The sequence below is a fragment of the Malus domestica genome, chromosome 07 (genome assembly GCF_042453785.1).
Source record: "Malus domestica chromosome 07, GDT2T_hap1".
Taxonomy (NCBI): domain Eukaryota; kingdom Viridiplantae; phylum Streptophyta; class Magnoliopsida; order Rosales; family Rosaceae; genus Malus; species Malus domestica.
In genome coordinates this window covers 33,283,109-33,299,340 of record NC_091667.1, presented here as the reverse complement: position 1 = coordinate 33,299,340, position 16,232 = coordinate 33,283,109, and the positions used below count along the sequence as shown (strand labels likewise).

The window sequence follows — 16,232 nt, the reverse complement described above, 5'->3', positions numbered from 1 at the left end:
TCGAATTTTTATCTTCTACGCACGCTTTTTGCTTGTTCTTAATAAGTTTTCGGTCAAGTAAGTTGCAATAACTTTTTACTCGGATTTTCACCTTCGTTCTTGTAGTTTCATTGCGCCATCAACGTTCCAACAACTTGGCTAACATAGACTAAAGTGAAAAGATAGAAGAAAGTAAAATCTCGAGTAAACCGCAAGTGACCCTCTAATACAATGATGAAGAAGAGTGTAGCCCTTACAGGCTTACACCATAGTGTGAGTTCGAACCCCCTCAAACTACCTAATATAACACCTAACCTAGCAAATTTATTGTTTGACCAAAAAAATATTCTCGAGTAAACTACACAGTTTATTAATGCAATTTGGCCGAAAACGCATGTAAGATGAAACAACTTGAGTAAACTACACAGAAATGCTATGATGCTCACACTTTGGACTGGAGTTTTTTTATTGGCAGTGGTTTACATTGTAACCACCAGTGTACGCTGTACCAGAGGCACCTCCGAGTTAAATCGAAGGGTGGGGTCGAATCGAAAATTTATAGGGAGGTCTCCAGGAGCAAAGAGCTCAATGATATCTCAGCAAACAAACTCAAATTACACTAAGATTGATACATGGATTCAGACCATTGCCGTCTACTTTTTCTCAGCAGCCTGCTTTAAGCACTGGAGCACGGCTTCTCTTGTCGGCATTGCAGGAATGGCTCCTCTTTCTGTTACTGTGAGCGCACCGCATGCATTCGCAAAGAGTAGAGCTTCTCGTAACCCCTTCTCGTCCTGCAGGTAAGATTTTTATATGCTGCCGAGTTCCAAGGGAGATGATACAAACTGAAAGCATACAAAGATTCTACACTACATACAGAATTTATAGTCTTCGGAACAGAACATTTAAAGTACGAGGACCAAGTCACATTCGAATTGTAGTGTACGAAAATATTCTATAGGGAGATTTATGGATGATTTTTCTCAATTCCGTTAAGAACAATGCGTACCTGAAAAAGACTCAAGTTAGAAGCTATGCTGTTCAGTACCCCACCAACGAATGCATCACCAGCACCAGTTGTGTCAACAGGTTTAACTTTAACACCACCAACCCGCCCATGGAATTTCTGAGAGTATTTGGAGTGACATCAATTTTCATATTACCAATCTTTATGAAACCGAGTAAAATGGAAGACAAAAGGCAAATCACATTCTGAGCGTCCAACAATTATTTTCCTCAACAAAAATATGCGTCTTTACTACAGGATATTTTTATGTCAACAGCCTCTTGAACAATATTAATAACAATACGATGACAAAAAATTTCAGTCGGTTTAAGTCTTCACAATAGCAGGACTATCTCAAAAGGACTCATTGAAGTCGAGCAGTGACAACATGATAAGTGAGTTCTTTACCGCAAGAGACAAAATATACTGAACACAGAAAGATCAAATATATTTGACAAAGTTACCTGTGTGTAATATCTGCAACCCTCTGATCCTTCAGTTACTACCAAAAGTCTAAGATTAGGATGAAAAAGCTTCGTTAACACCACATTATCATCGCAAGGATCATCACCACCAGTCAGGAATCTAATCTCATCCTCACTTATCTGCAAGTTTGAGGAAACACCTGATGAGAACCAAGGATAAAGATACAAACAGCAGATTTGCACCTAAGCAACAGTTAATGACTTCCGCACTTGAATTTTGTTTATTCAGGTACTATACCTTGATAATATCTGCTTGATCCCATATACTCATTATGCCTTTCAGTGCGGCATCTTCTGATGGCCACAATGGCAATCTTAAATTTGGATCATAAGAAAGGATGCAACCAGACTTCTTGGCAATTTTCATTGCAGCAAGATGGGTTGACCTGCATGGTTCATCAATTAAACTAATTGAACCGTAATGGAAAATTTTTGCCTGCAGATGATATTGTTGAATCAGTAAATTTCTGACAAATGGGTAAGCTTCATATATTCGATGCACTGTTTCCAAATCCTAATCAAAATGAAAATAAAAGCACACCTTCTTAATAAGATTTATGTCAAGCTCTGATTCACGTAGAAGCATATCAGCACTTGGATGACGGAAAAAAAGGAATTCACGCTCTCCATCAGCTCTGAGTGTAACAAATGCCAATGCAGTTCTTGCACTGGGGTCAAATCGCACGCCAGAATTGTCAACATTGTTTTGTTTTAAAATGTCAGCCAACATGTATCCAAATTCATCATCACCTACCTGTAATGCAAGTTGTTATAAGTTAAATCAAGGAGCCACTCACATTCAAATATCCTTATCAGATTTGAGAAAAAGATTAGTTCAAAATATATATTAAAACTAAAAAGGAGCTCGACTGCAGAGATTGGATGTAAAGGAGAACCACTGAAACTGAGAGAAAACATCGTTCGAAAACATGTCTGGAGATTGTGACATGGGTTAAATACACAGTATGAGAAAGATGCATATTTGAATCATGCCATGCTCAACAAAGTCAGTATAGAGTTGAACCATTGGGGGGTTTCAGTAAACAGGTTGAAAGCGTCTTTCTATGTTTCATTATTCTTACACGTGTGGAACAAAATGTTATTAGAGAAATCCTTCTTCTTAACAGAAATCCCAGGAAGAAAGCCAAAAGCCAAGGGGAGAAATTAATACCAGCATCCACAGAATCTAATGTACCTTGCCTATGAAACCTGCTGAACCACCCAGTCTTGCGACTCCAACAGCGACATTAGCAGGAGCACCACCAGGAGCTTTATTAAAAGCAGGTGCTTCAGCAAGTGAAACTCCACCAACGGTGGGCACAAAGTCAATTAGCATTTCCCCAAAGCAAACAACCAGGGACTTGTCATCTTGTGACCCTCCTTTTTTATCTGAGGATGCATCTTTAGAATCTTCACACAAAACCAATTTTTTGTCCAGAGCTGCAGTCACATCATTTAAGCAGTATTAATGATATTGCAAAGAAGTTCAACAAGCTATATCTAAGCCTCGATGTTACATATGTAATAGTCCGCCATGGACATATGTTTAACGTTAATTAACTCAAAAACTTTCTCATCATCTATGCAATTAATAAAACAATACAGTAAGCTAAAAATCACACAGTTGCTCCAACTGGGACTATGTTAGAATCAATTCACCTTCTTTTATCCAATTTTGGTACTAAAACTAAAACTACAGATTAACTGATTCGGAAACTCGAAACTGCATGTTTAGTAAACAAAAATTGCTTATCTTTACAAAAGCATCTGTTACCCGACTAATCCCTTATTGTTTTAATCGTGATTTTTCAAACAGATAACAGATCAACTACCACACACATGTGCAGTGTAAATCGTAACACACAGTGCATCTATACGAAGCAAGAATACAATAAGATTCCGAATCACATACTAGAAAGAAATTATACACCCATAACATGAATTTTTTAAAGAAGTGAATTTTTAAGAGAGATTCACAAGTGGGTAAGCTATGTAAGAGACATTTGATCAAACACGTAAAGAAAAAGATTGATTGCTGCGAAAGATAGATCAAAAATACAGAAACCCAATACAAAGAAATGCCCGAGAAATCAGAAATCATCAATCTTTTCTGCAAATCAACGATCTTTCAGCTAACACAAGTAACTCGAAGAACCCGGATGTGAAATCTCCCAATATAATACTAAATGGATTGAAATCCCAATTTTAATCAGGACGTACGTATACCATCAGAAGCATCGTATATAATCAAAACATGGAAGGAAGATTTAACGAACCTGGGCCGAGATTATTAGCCATCGCAGGAATGGAATTGCAGAGATTGAAGTTTAATGAGAGAGCAGAGTATGCAAGAAGAAATGGAGAGAGAGAGAGAGAAGGTTCAGTGTTGGTGCAATTTAGTTGTAGACTAGTAATAAAGGAGAGGAAGGAACGAAAAAAGAAGGGAAGGAGAGGGACTAAATTTGCGATTAAGTCGTCTGAGACTCTCAAATCAAAAGCTGTTAAAAAAAAAAAATAAAGAAAGAAAGCAAACAAGCCATTTGATAATCTGTCGGATTTTTTATGGGGTAGTGTTATTCACATGTTTGTTTTTATTTTTTACATATTTTCTCAATTTCTTATCATTGAATTAATTAAAAATAATATGAATGTATGAAAAGTAGAAATGAACGTATGAATAGCACATATTTTTATAATAATTCATATCATATCCTCAACTAATTCTTACCTGTTTTGGCTTAAATCTTGTCTATCTTTTTTGTATAATTATATTAATCACGCTTGTATTCAATTCACGTGTTAAATATAAGTATCAGTTGGTATTTTATAACTTTATAACCAGTGGAATATAAAATTTCGACCTAAAAAACAAATAATAATTTTGTAATAATTTAAATCAAAAGAATAAAAATCAATTTGAGTGCAGATAATGAGCATATAGCTCTAATCAACTTTACATCTAAATTGCTGTAAGTCTTCGCGACCCTCGAAATGGTGGATAACCGTAGCTTGCCACAAGTTGTCCCCATTTTTCAAAAAAGAAAAAAAGAAAAAAAAATGAAGCTCTATGTCACAATTTAGTATCACTACATATCAACTCATGCATTAGCTGATTAAAATATATATTACTTTATCACCTTTAGAGTTTTTTTTTATTTTATCAATCTTGTAATTTTAAATTATGAAAGAAGATTTGAATTTTAGTGCAAATTGTGCATATACAACTCTAATCAATTTATCTACATCCATATTTGCTTCTTTTTTTTGTAAGTTTATTTTTATACTTCGATATATTTACATTAAGTCAACAATAATGATCAACTATAGATAATATATTTTACACTAAGACTAGGAAATATAGGCTAAATCACACAATAATCAACAAGAACAATTTTGATATCGAACTTGTGATGTACAAAATCAAACTTAAAACATTTCTCCTAAAACAAAAAATATGTCACTAAACTATATTATCAAGTGGCACTATTTTCTGAAGTTTAGTATCACTACATATTTTCCAACTAAAAATGTATCACTACATATCAACTTATATGTGAACTCACGTGATCATATTTTATTACGACAAAATAATTGTTGGTCTATTTCTAGACAACAAATAGAACAAAATAGAAGAAAAGTCTACGTGTGAATTATTCTTATATTAGAAAATAACAAATTTAAAGTAATTTTTAATCTTTAAATAATTAATGTATACTTGTATGCATCCTTCGTAGTATATGGTAATGTATAATATTTTGTCTTTTGACCCATGTCGGTCTTGAAGGGTCCGAGTGGAAACTGGTTTTCCTAGAAAACTTTGAATCCTTTTGTATATAAGTTATATAGCACTTTACGAACAACTACAGTAGGCAGCTGGTCGATTGTCCATATGTGAGATCACATGAATATATTTTTGGGTAATTACATTCTGTCTTCTCATGTTTTCGTTCAATTTAAATTCATACACTTGTTTTAATTTTTATGATTTGTTTTTTAGTTAAAATGGTTTTTAAAATTGGAATTATTTCTAGAAGTGGTTTATGAGTTTGTCCACCATCAAACATTTTGATTATTTCGTAAAAATCTCTATTAAATGAGGATAAAGAACAAAAACACCCTCAATTTTTATCAAATTATTTGACCAATTGTTTATTAAATTGAGAGTATTCTTGTCAATTGAGTTCTTATTTAACAGAATCTTACACATAATGACCAAAATGATTTATGGTGGACAAATTAATGACCACTGTTATCGATTTCAAATAGGTAAATTTTATTTGAACTCATGTAACATCTTTCCACACCCAATTTACTCTCTACACCCATATTATTATTAATTAAACTATCAATATCACTTTAAACCCAAATTTAATATATCTAAACTACCATCGCAAACCCAATTTACCCAATTTAATATGTTAATTTATCTATAGACCCATTTAAAAATAAAAACTCCAAATCAGTGTCCTGCAATTCATTCAAAGTGTGCTTTATCTGAATTGGATTCCCATTTATTCTTATCTCATTGCCGCTTCATAAACAAGACCTATTCAAATTCACTCACTCACTCCCATTACCACAGTAATTAAACCCTACTCCATAACTCAAAATCATTTTATAAATACACATACAGTAGTAATAATAATTATATAAAGACAGAAATTATATAGAATGGGTTCTTTTGTCCGGTTTGTACGTTTATTAAGCCCAAATGCTTAAGCTAGTATTAGGGCTATAGTGTCATGAGTTCTTTTGGACAATAATTGTTGCTTAGTGGCATTTCCATGAATATATCCATTACGATTGCTTGCACAATTCATGTTCCCTCTTAAGGCCTGCAAGAGATCGATTTCTTTAGCTGTTGAAATTTGTCCTCGGTTTTAACCTCATTGATATTGTTTGGGTAGAAGAGAGAGCTTGATGATTTTAAGGTCGTGGGGATTGGGGAGTAGGAGAGGATGATTTTATGCTTGTCCAAATTCTTAAATCCAAATTCTTTATTTCAAATTCCTCGATTTAAAGCCTCAGGCCCTTAGTTGTCCTTAGAATCGACAGTGGATTCATTAATAAATTTTAGTTTCATTATTAATTTTATTTTGTACTTGATGGTAATTATGCAATAAGATAAAAAAGACATTTCATATTTAAAATTTAAGATGGGTGTAGAGATATGTTATATGGGTTCAAATAAAATTTTCCTTTCAAATATCAATGATCAAAGTGATGAGTTATGTCAATCTTATACACCATTTTAGCTAAAAAGCCTTTATGATTGCATAAACAATTCACGGTTTCGCACTAACGTCATACAACTGTTAGTCGATTTGTCCAATTTGACTGTTAATTTGTTTTTTTCCACAACATCATTTAGCAACCAATTTAACAGATTGACTAACAATTTTATGACATCGGTACAAAATCATAAACTGTTATATGAAATTGAAACTCCAAATAAACCGCAAAATATTCTCTTTCCAAGCCAGAATTCGTTAAATCCAACTCATTGCAACCTCTGATCTGACTCGAATGGTTTGACTCGTTTTACATTAAGAACTGATCTGGTATTTTATTAAGGACGAGATTCGGATGAAATTCTAGGAACATGCGTGTTTATAACACATATGTTCCAACCACTGATCTGACTTCGACCCACCATTTCATAATTATATGCAACCAGGTATAGCAAGTAAAATGATTCAAAGGTATATATTGGTCTCCGTCCCATCCATCAGCGGCATTATTTGGTACCCATCTTGTTTAAACACTTTAGTTAAGTCTGTCACTTCAGTTGGATAAAACTATGGGATAAAATACAATCATGTGCAATAATAATCCACTTTTATGAATTAACTTACTAATATTATAAGTTATTGGGTCCGTTTACGCTGTTTCAATAAAAAATAAGATATTGGTACTATTTAATTTGAGCATTAAATTGTAATGCAATAACGTCTAATTATTATATACTCCTATACAATGTAATCTAACGCCCATTTTAAGCAAGAAAACAAAAGGAATCACAATTAACGGAAGTGGAAGATTGTTTCATTGTTTCATTTTATGCTTCAAATGATTAGGCAAACCTCAGCATATCCCTTCATGGTTATAAATTAGTATATCGATATTTGTGATTATTGGTCGCCTGCAACTCATAAGAGTGCCAGACATCAATGAATTGAACATATCTTAAAAATAATTCTTTACAAGCAATCAAAAGAAGCCCACCCTGCTTGCTAGGCTTGCAGCTGCTCCCTCCCACCATGGTCCTTCCCTTGATCAGTAGTTGCCTTTTTCTTGGGGAACTGGTTAATGATCCCTGTTATCTACATCCATTTTTTTCACCAAATCAACCATGTCTTTATTCTATAAAATTCAATAGTGAATATGTATGTACCAAAGATGTGTACAAAAAATGAAAAATAACTGCAAAAGTGACAAATCAAAAATACAAAACTTAAGCGAATAAAGCCACACAAATAACAAAAAAATTCACATTGGCATAATCCGTATTTAAGCCATGCAGCTAAAAAAAATAACCAAAACCCTATATCCTAACCAAAAATAAAAAAAATAAAAAAATAAAGATATTACCTTAATGTATATGTAATTAAATTACCTAAATGTATATGTAATTAAATGGAAACAAGGAAATGTTTACCATATGTGTAATAGTAAGGTAGGTCCTTCAGATGCAACGTGATTGGCTTTTGAAGGTCCTTTTACTTCTTGAAGCTGAAATTACAACACTATTCCATGCACCAAAAAATAGAAAAAAAATTAGCCATCAAATGTGGAGCATTTGAAATCATCACATGTTGAACATTGAAAATTTATCATCACATGGTGGGATGGAAATTCAAGAATATAAACAATTTAAAGTACCTCACATTTGAGCTGTTTATTTATTTCTGCAGGATCTTTCTCCTGTCAATTTATTCAAAATAATATCATATGATCTCAACTACTAATTGGAATTTGGAAGAGGAGAAAAATGAGAGGAAGCTTTCATTCTTTTTTTTTTAAATTTAGAGAAATTTTGTTTAGATACACAAAATTAATTATACTGTTAGGGATAGAACTCACTTATATTTGAAAATTTTCGGTTCAATACACTACTAGAAAACCCACTTATAAAGACTATTCATAGGCACATCTCCCTGCACTTATATTATAAGGTTCTTCATGAGATATACTCTCATCTCTCATAACATGATGTGTTATGTGATTACAGAGATAAAGAGAAAGGAATTACACAACATAATACACCTAAAAGTTACTTTATATTAAAGAATATATCGTCAATATGGTTAGTTTTGTATGCCTAACGACAATATTATTTTTCACTTAATAATACGGTTTATTGATATTTTTTTTTTACTTATAAGTCAGAAGTCTTATGTTCGATTTTCACTAAATATGAATTTGGACCATATTAATGCTAGCTCATTGTGAGACGTAGCCACTCATCTCACTCCCTTAGTGTAGATAATATCATTTGTTAAACAAAACATTATTATTGTTTAACAAATATTTAAACCTTTCATCGCCCTTCTAAACTTGTAAAGGAGGTCAATTGAACACATTGTAGTTTTGCACGTCGAGCATGTCTAGTTCTCTTTAAGAAATTCCATGCACATAGTTTTGACCAAATTTCAAGACAGAAGAACGAGAAGAAAATCTTATAATCATGATGTTAAATTCCAATGAGGATTCTGAAGATCCTCAAATTGTGTCCGTTCATCGTACATCATACGGTCAAAAATCATTTTAAATACTTTTATTTAAAATTAAATATGAATATTACCTGACGAAAATTAACCGTACGATATACGATGAACATACACGATTTGAAGATCTTCAGAATCCTCACAAAGAAGATCCGGAGAGGATCCTCAAACGTTATATTCAACTTCAACGTGATTTGGGGCCAGGGGACACATAAAATCGCATATGATATATAGGAGGACTGGGATGCATGGTATGCTAGCAATACATATATTATTTTTAGGAAAATTAATGAAAATGATTTGAAAACTTTGAGTTTTAACGATAAAGACAAAATAAAGGATAAAGTAAATAGTATCAAATTTGATATTTTAGTATAAAAATATGATTTTTCGTTAAAATGAACAGTACACAAGTTTTTTATTAAAACTCTCTATATCTTCACCTTTTGGCGCAGTTCTTCTAGTTGATTATACATCATCCGCGTCTGCATATACAAAAGCAGGAGGACAAAAAAGAGTACTGTTGGAACAATAATAATATAAAATAAAGGTGATTAGTATATTTATATGTTAATCCAGAATACAGATAACAGAGTCTATAAATGGCGTTGATCAAGAAGCACAAGAAGAAAAATCAATAATATTGTACAGTGCCACAAATTTTATGCCCAATATTGTTGATTGATGTGAAGCATAGTCGTGATAGTATAGGTGGTGCTTCATTTCGCTCCAAGAAATCCTATATATACACTATGTGCATTAAAGTAAGAGGTGTGCTATCCACACATCCCATTTTACTTGTCACACACCCCTTAATAATTTTTGTCTGTTGATCTTCTTCAATTCATTCGATCCGATGGCCGAAATTTAAAAAGATGTGTAAGAAGCAAGGAAGAAAATATCGGTGATATCGGAAATATCGGTAGTCCGAAAACACGGAAATATCGATGGAAATATCGGTAAAATATCGATATCGATAAAAATTACATGGAAACCACGGAAATTGTAAGAAAAACTTGGAAATTTTTATTGAAACTTTGTAGGATGTTTATTTAGTCAATTATCTATTAGTTTATCACAAAAAATTGGAAGGAAATGCATTGCATGATGGATTTAACATTATCAAGTTGATTATATAGCGATCTGACAAACATTATGAGTGTAGAAAATATGTAGTAATTAATGAAAGAAGTCTAAACACACCATAATCATTTATATATAATGAATTAGTACAATATTTTACACTTTAGAACCACATAGAGTTCCTATGAGGTTCAAATTTGTCACTATCTTCATCATCTCTATGTGTAGAATGAGTGTATTGTGAAGAGTAGTTATCAAATGATAAATCCCCAAAATAGTTTTGCATGTAATTGTTAATATGCCACCCATATGGATCCGAGATTGGTTGAGGTTGTCCATAAGAAAAATCATTTGAAGATTGAGGCTGGGATTGATTCCATGAGTCGCTCGATTCCATCCCAACAGGAATGGGATATGAAGGGTAGGGAAATGGTTGGTTATGAGGATAACCATAGTTACTACTTCCCAATCCAACAGAGTCTGAAGTTCTAGATAACAAGTCATCTTCTTGACTTGACAAAATCTTTTTGCCTCTTTCTCTGCGAGTATAGTCCTTCCCTATGGCACCAATTCCTGGTCCTGCCCGCCTACTGCCATGGTCATCATCCTGGGTTGCATGCGTGAAGTTTGCCTCACCAGTGAAGGGGCTCATATATCCGGGAGGTGGTGGTCCATAATAGTTTCCATATCCACCACCACTACCTCCAGCTCCACTACCTCCAGCTCCACTATGTCCTTCATCATTCCCACCTCCGGTGGTAGGTGAGTCTCCTGATCTTGTACTAGAGCTATCATTAGTATCAGCACGATGTTGTGGTTGTGTAGGATTGGAAAAATGTGGAATTCCAGTGTTGCTTGGTCTTGGCTGCAAAAGTTCTTCGAAAGAGTCAGTGCTGCTAGATCCCACCTCCTCCTCTAATACTCTTTCTACATTTATCCCTTCATTACGTGCTTCTTCAGCAACTCTGGGAGCTGGGTTGCCTTCATCATCATCTAAATGAAGAGGTCTAATCCATTGAAAAAGTTGGTTACCCTCCGTATCATCATCTTCACCAACAATATCAAACACATCTAGTGGGTCACCACGGTCGACATGATCGATTTCTGCTTCCTTATCTCGAATTTGAAGCTTCATGTTGTAGTAGCAATAAACTAATTTTTCCAAGCTACTATGAGCCAACTTATTTCTTTGCTTTGTGTGGATGAGTGCAAATGTGCTCCAATTTCTTTCACAAGCAGATGAGGAAGCCGTTTGTGATAATACTTTTATTGCTAACTTTCTCACAGTTGGTGCATCGGTCCCATACATGATCCACCATTCAGCTACAATGAAAAATAATGTTGATAAGCCTAATAACTCCAACAAATTCTATTATAAACTTATAGTGAAATATGTTTATACTCACTAGGAGACATATTTGTTCGAGCAGCAACTGATGTTGGTTCTCCAAATGTTCTTCTTGCATCTTTAAACCATGTTAGCTGAATACAATAAATTGTGTTAGTTTAATCCAACAAAGTAATTATTATAATTTAAGTAATTGTGTACCTCATTTCCAAATTGGCCAACTGCTGGTGATGCAGGGTCTAATTTATTGTATACATTATGTACAGCACGTATAAGGTTACCATCATCTCCAACACCGGGTCTATATTGGTATCGGGGATTCAAATAATATGCTGTTCAAAGAAACACATACTCTAATAAGATAAATAATACTTATGCAACTAAAGAAATGAATTGCAAATTATGACATAATTTATACCTGCTGCATGCAAATCGTGGTATAATGTTTTATACCATCGGTCTTCAATTATTTTTACGACCCACCTTGCACCATGTTTTCTTTCCAATTCATCCTTCACTACACGCATCAATTCATATACAGCCCCCATAGTAGGATACACTTCTGTGTCAACGATCCGTAAAACTTTGTAAAGAGGTTCAAACACTTGACACACATGTTCTGTTTGACTCCAAAAAGCATGATCAAGCACTATACTTTCCACCATACGACCTGTATTTGAGCGGCTGAAATTGTGGTTGGCCCAATCGTCACTAGTGAATAGTTGCTTCAACCCTGCTTTCTTCTTGAGTAGGCTGTTTAATGCAATATAGTTGGTGGCGAATCGAGTGGTAGCTGGACGAATAATTTCTCCTCTGCAAAATTCACGCATCTTTGCCAACAACCAACCGTGATTGTAAATATAATTAGTGATCGTTCTAGCTCTTTTGACCACAGTAGCAACATTCTCTCTCTTTCCCATTGCCTCAAACATAAGATCAATACAATGTGCTGCACATGATGTCCAAAACACATTATGATGCTTCATTAACTTTTTTCCAGCTTTGACAAATGCAGAACCGTTGTCGGTCACGACTTGGACAACATTATGCTCTCCCACCTCCATGATTACATCCCTCAATAATTTGTAAATATACTTGTAATTCTTTATATGGTCTGAAGCATCAACAGACTTCAGAAAAATTGTCTTGCCCTTGGAGTATACCATGAAGTTGATGATAGATAATCTGGTCGGGCCGGTCCATCCGTCACACATGATTGTGCAACCATTAGTTTCCCACTTTGACCTCAACTTGTTAACATACTCGCCAATGTCTTTATACTCCATATCCAAATATTTGTTTCTTATCTCATAGGGAGTGGGAGGTTGTACTCCAACACCGGCCTGTTGACATCCCACTACCATATTTTTGAAATGATGTGATGAAGCCTTCGCAGCAGGGACATTTTCATAGATAAAGAACTTGCTAATTAGACGCCCCATTCCCTCCTTCACATTACCTCCCTTGAAATAACTCCAAACACTCTTTTGACGTGCGTTTGATGACTTATATAAACTTGGGGCTATTGGTGGTGTTGGTTGTGATTCTCTAAGACTGCCTCCCCGTCTCATTTGTGCACCACCACTTGTCCCGGAACCTTGTCCCCTATTAGGAATTTTATGAAGGTGTTCTCTTTCCCATGCTGACTGTTTGGAGGCACGTAATGCTTGTTTCAAACTGCGTCGTTCTTCAGGTCCCATGTCATCATCACATTCGTCCTCATCGTCATCCTCATCACTGTCAACCGCTTGGCCATAGACTTCTCCCCGTAGCCCAGCTCGAATATTTTCCATTCCTTGTGTCATCTTTTCCTTCTGCTGTTTTTTATTTTTTAATAATGTGCTGATGAATGCCTTCACTTCTGGGGGGACATTATCGCATCGTTGGACATTTTTTGATGGATCTAATCCACTAAGATGATACTTCAGTCGTGTCACTCCGCCACTCTTCATTACCCGACCACAATATTTGCAAATTGTGCCATGTTTGTTTCCGTCTATTGGGTCTCCATGTTCCCAAGCTGGATCACGTTTACTTGACATCTTAAACGTACCTATATTTATTTTTCATTAAAATTAGACAATTATTTTTTGATAAAAATAAGAGAACCTAAATAATAAAGTTATTCTACAGAAGAATTAAATACAAAGTAAAGAAAATGATTGTAAAAAGTTAAGTAATTATACAAATAATATGGAATAATAAAACCTAATATTAATGAATAATAATCCAATTTGATAATAATTCAATTTAATGAATAATAATCCAATTTGATAAAAAAAAAATCCTAATATAAAACATGGTGATGAATAATAATCCAATTTGATAATAATAATCCAATTTGATAATAATCCAATTTAATGAATAATCCACCAATTTGATAAAAAAATTATCCTAAATTAAAACATGGTGATGAATCATAATCCAATTTGATAATAATAATCCAATTTGATAATAATAATCCAATTTGATAATAATCCAATTTAATGAATAATCCACCAATTTGATAAAAAATTTATCCTAATATAAAACATGGTGATGAATAATAATCCAATTTGATAATAATCCAATTTAATGAATAATCCACCAATTTGATAAAAAAATTATCCTAAATTAAAACATGGTGATGAATAATAATCCAATTTGATAATAATAATCCAATTTGATAATAATCCAATTTAATGAATAATCCACCAATTTGATAAAAAATTTATCCTAATATAAAACATGGTGATGAATAATAATCCAATTTGATAATAATCCAATTTAATGAATAATCCACCAATTTGATAAAAAAATTATCCTAAATTAAAACATGGTGATGAATAATAATCCAATTTGATAATAATAATCCAATTTGATAATAATCCAATTTAATGAATAATCCACCAATTTGATAAAAAAATTATCCTAATATAAAACATGGTGATGAATAATAATCCAATTTGATAATAATCCAATTTAATGAATAATCCACCAATTTGATAAAAAAAATTATCCTAATATAAAAGAATAATAATCCAATTTGATAATAAAAAAACCTAATATAAAAGAATAATAATCCAATTTGATAATAAAAAAATCTAATATTAAAGAATAATAATCCAATTTGATAATAAAAAAACCTAATATTAATGAATAATAATCCAATTTGATAATGAAGATGGTAAGGGAAATAAAATAATAAATAATATTAAACATATTAAAATTATCCTAGGGAATAATTATACAACATTACTTAATTACTTAAAACAATTAATATTAACATTACTTAATTACTTACAAAAATTAACATGCAAGTATTAATTACTTAAAAAGATTCACATACGAGTCCACACAAATTTATTTGTTGTTGTATAAATTACAATAATATAAATTTAAGTTTGTAAACTTACCTTAAATATTGAAGCCTTTGTGTTCAAGCTTTGGAATGGATCTGGAATGACTTTGAAAATGGTAAGGAAAATAAAATAATAAATAACATTAAAATTATCCTAGGGAATAATTATACAACATTATTTAATTACTTAAAACAATTAATATTAACATTACTTAATTACTTACAAAAATTAACATAATTAACATGCAAGTAATTACTTAAAAAAATTAACATACGAGTGCACACAAATTTATTTGTTTTTGTATAAATTACAATAATATAAATTTAAGTTTGTAAACTGACCTTAAATATGGAAGCCTTTGTGTTGCTTGGCGTTGGAAAGGATCTGGAATGGTTTTGAAAATGGTATGGGAAGAAGAATGTAAGTTAAAATTCGGTGAATGCCTCTGATGATGAAAGAATGTAAGTATATAACAGACATTGACACTGTTTTACATGTGAAAGACATTGACACTGTTTTGCATATGAAAGACTGTCACACGCTTTCATTATTAAAGCAGTAGTATTTGTTGTGCATGTTCTGAAATTGCAAAAAGTTCTTTGGATCATTGTATCAGAGAGGTAGACATAGGTTTGGAATGATTTGGTTTTCAATAATTTGGAGCATTGGATGCTTTTTTTTCTAACATGCCATCACTCAGACAGTCAAAAAGACTGAATAACTCACACACTCCACCACACACACACTTCGAGACCCCCCCCCACCACACCACACACGCACACCACACACGTACTACCCTATTCCCGAATCCTCTCAGTCTCTCTCGAATCCTCTCAGTCTCTCTCCTCTCAGTCTCTCTCGAATCCTCTCAGTCTCTCTCTTCTCTCTTCTCTCTCTGAGGTCGGTCTGAGCCTTCGCTCTCACCGAGAAGTTCTCAGTCTTCTCCCTCCCTTCCCCCTTCTCCACTTCTTCCACACACACACACAGAGACATCATCACCGAGAAGTTCTCAGTCCTCGTCCGTGTCTCCGTGTCTCCGTGTCTCCCTGTCTCCCTCTGCTCCTCCCATCTCACCCGCCCTAAACCCAGCCGTCGACACCACTCCTTAACCGTCCGTGTCTCCGTGTCTCCGTGTCTCCCTGTCTCCCTCTGTCTCCGTAGTCCAAGCCGTCGACACCACTGAGGACCACGAACTTGTCCCAGCCGTCTTGGATTCGTGAGGAAGACGATGTTCCAGGCTCCTACTTCTCTTCTTCCCCTGTA

General features: G+C 33.7%; 2 protein-coding genes across 4 annotated transcripts; both read right to left on the bottom strand.

The window, feature by feature from the left end:
* Positions 1–325: 325 nt before the first annotated feature.
* On the bottom strand, positions 326–4,026 carry LOC103439692 (probable fructokinase-7). The gene is made up of 7 exons (XM_008378279.4): positions 3,747–4,026; positions 2,666–2,910; positions 2,012–2,224; positions 1,709–1,906; positions 1,450–1,590; positions 989–1,105; positions 326–773 (listed from the first exon to the last, which is right to left on the bottom strand). The coding sequence occupies exons 1-7, from the start codon at positions 3,766–3,768 to the stop codon at positions 633–635; spliced, it is 1,077 nt and encodes a 358-aa protein (XP_008376501.1). The 5' UTR covers positions 3,769–4,026; the 3' UTR covers positions 326–632.
* Positions 4,027–10,376: 6,350 nt separating this feature from the next.
* Positions 10,377–15,983, bottom strand: LOC139197478 (uncharacterized). Of its 3 annotated transcripts, none has more exons than XM_070824971.1 (6): positions 15,311–15,983; positions 15,024–15,073; positions 12,047–13,681; positions 11,830–11,960; positions 11,687–11,762; positions 10,377–11,603 (listed from the first exon to the last, which is right to left on the bottom strand). In XM_070824971.1, exons 3-6 carry the CDS (start codon positions 13,668–13,670, stop codon positions 10,444–10,446), a joined length of 2,991 nt encoding a protein of 996 aa, XP_070681072.1. In that variant the 5' UTR covers positions 13,671–13,681; positions 15,024–15,073; positions 15,311–15,983; the 3' UTR covers positions 10,377–10,443. The 3 variants fall into 3 exon arrangements, with proteins under 3 accessions (XP_070681072.1, XP_070681073.1, XP_070681071.1); XM_070824972.1 differs by having other exon boundaries at positions 15,024–15,064; positions 15,311–15,356; XM_070824970.1 differs by lacking the exon at positions 15,311–15,983 and having other exon boundaries at positions 15,024–15,127.
* Between the last annotated feature and the right edge of the window lie 249 nt (positions 15,984–16,232).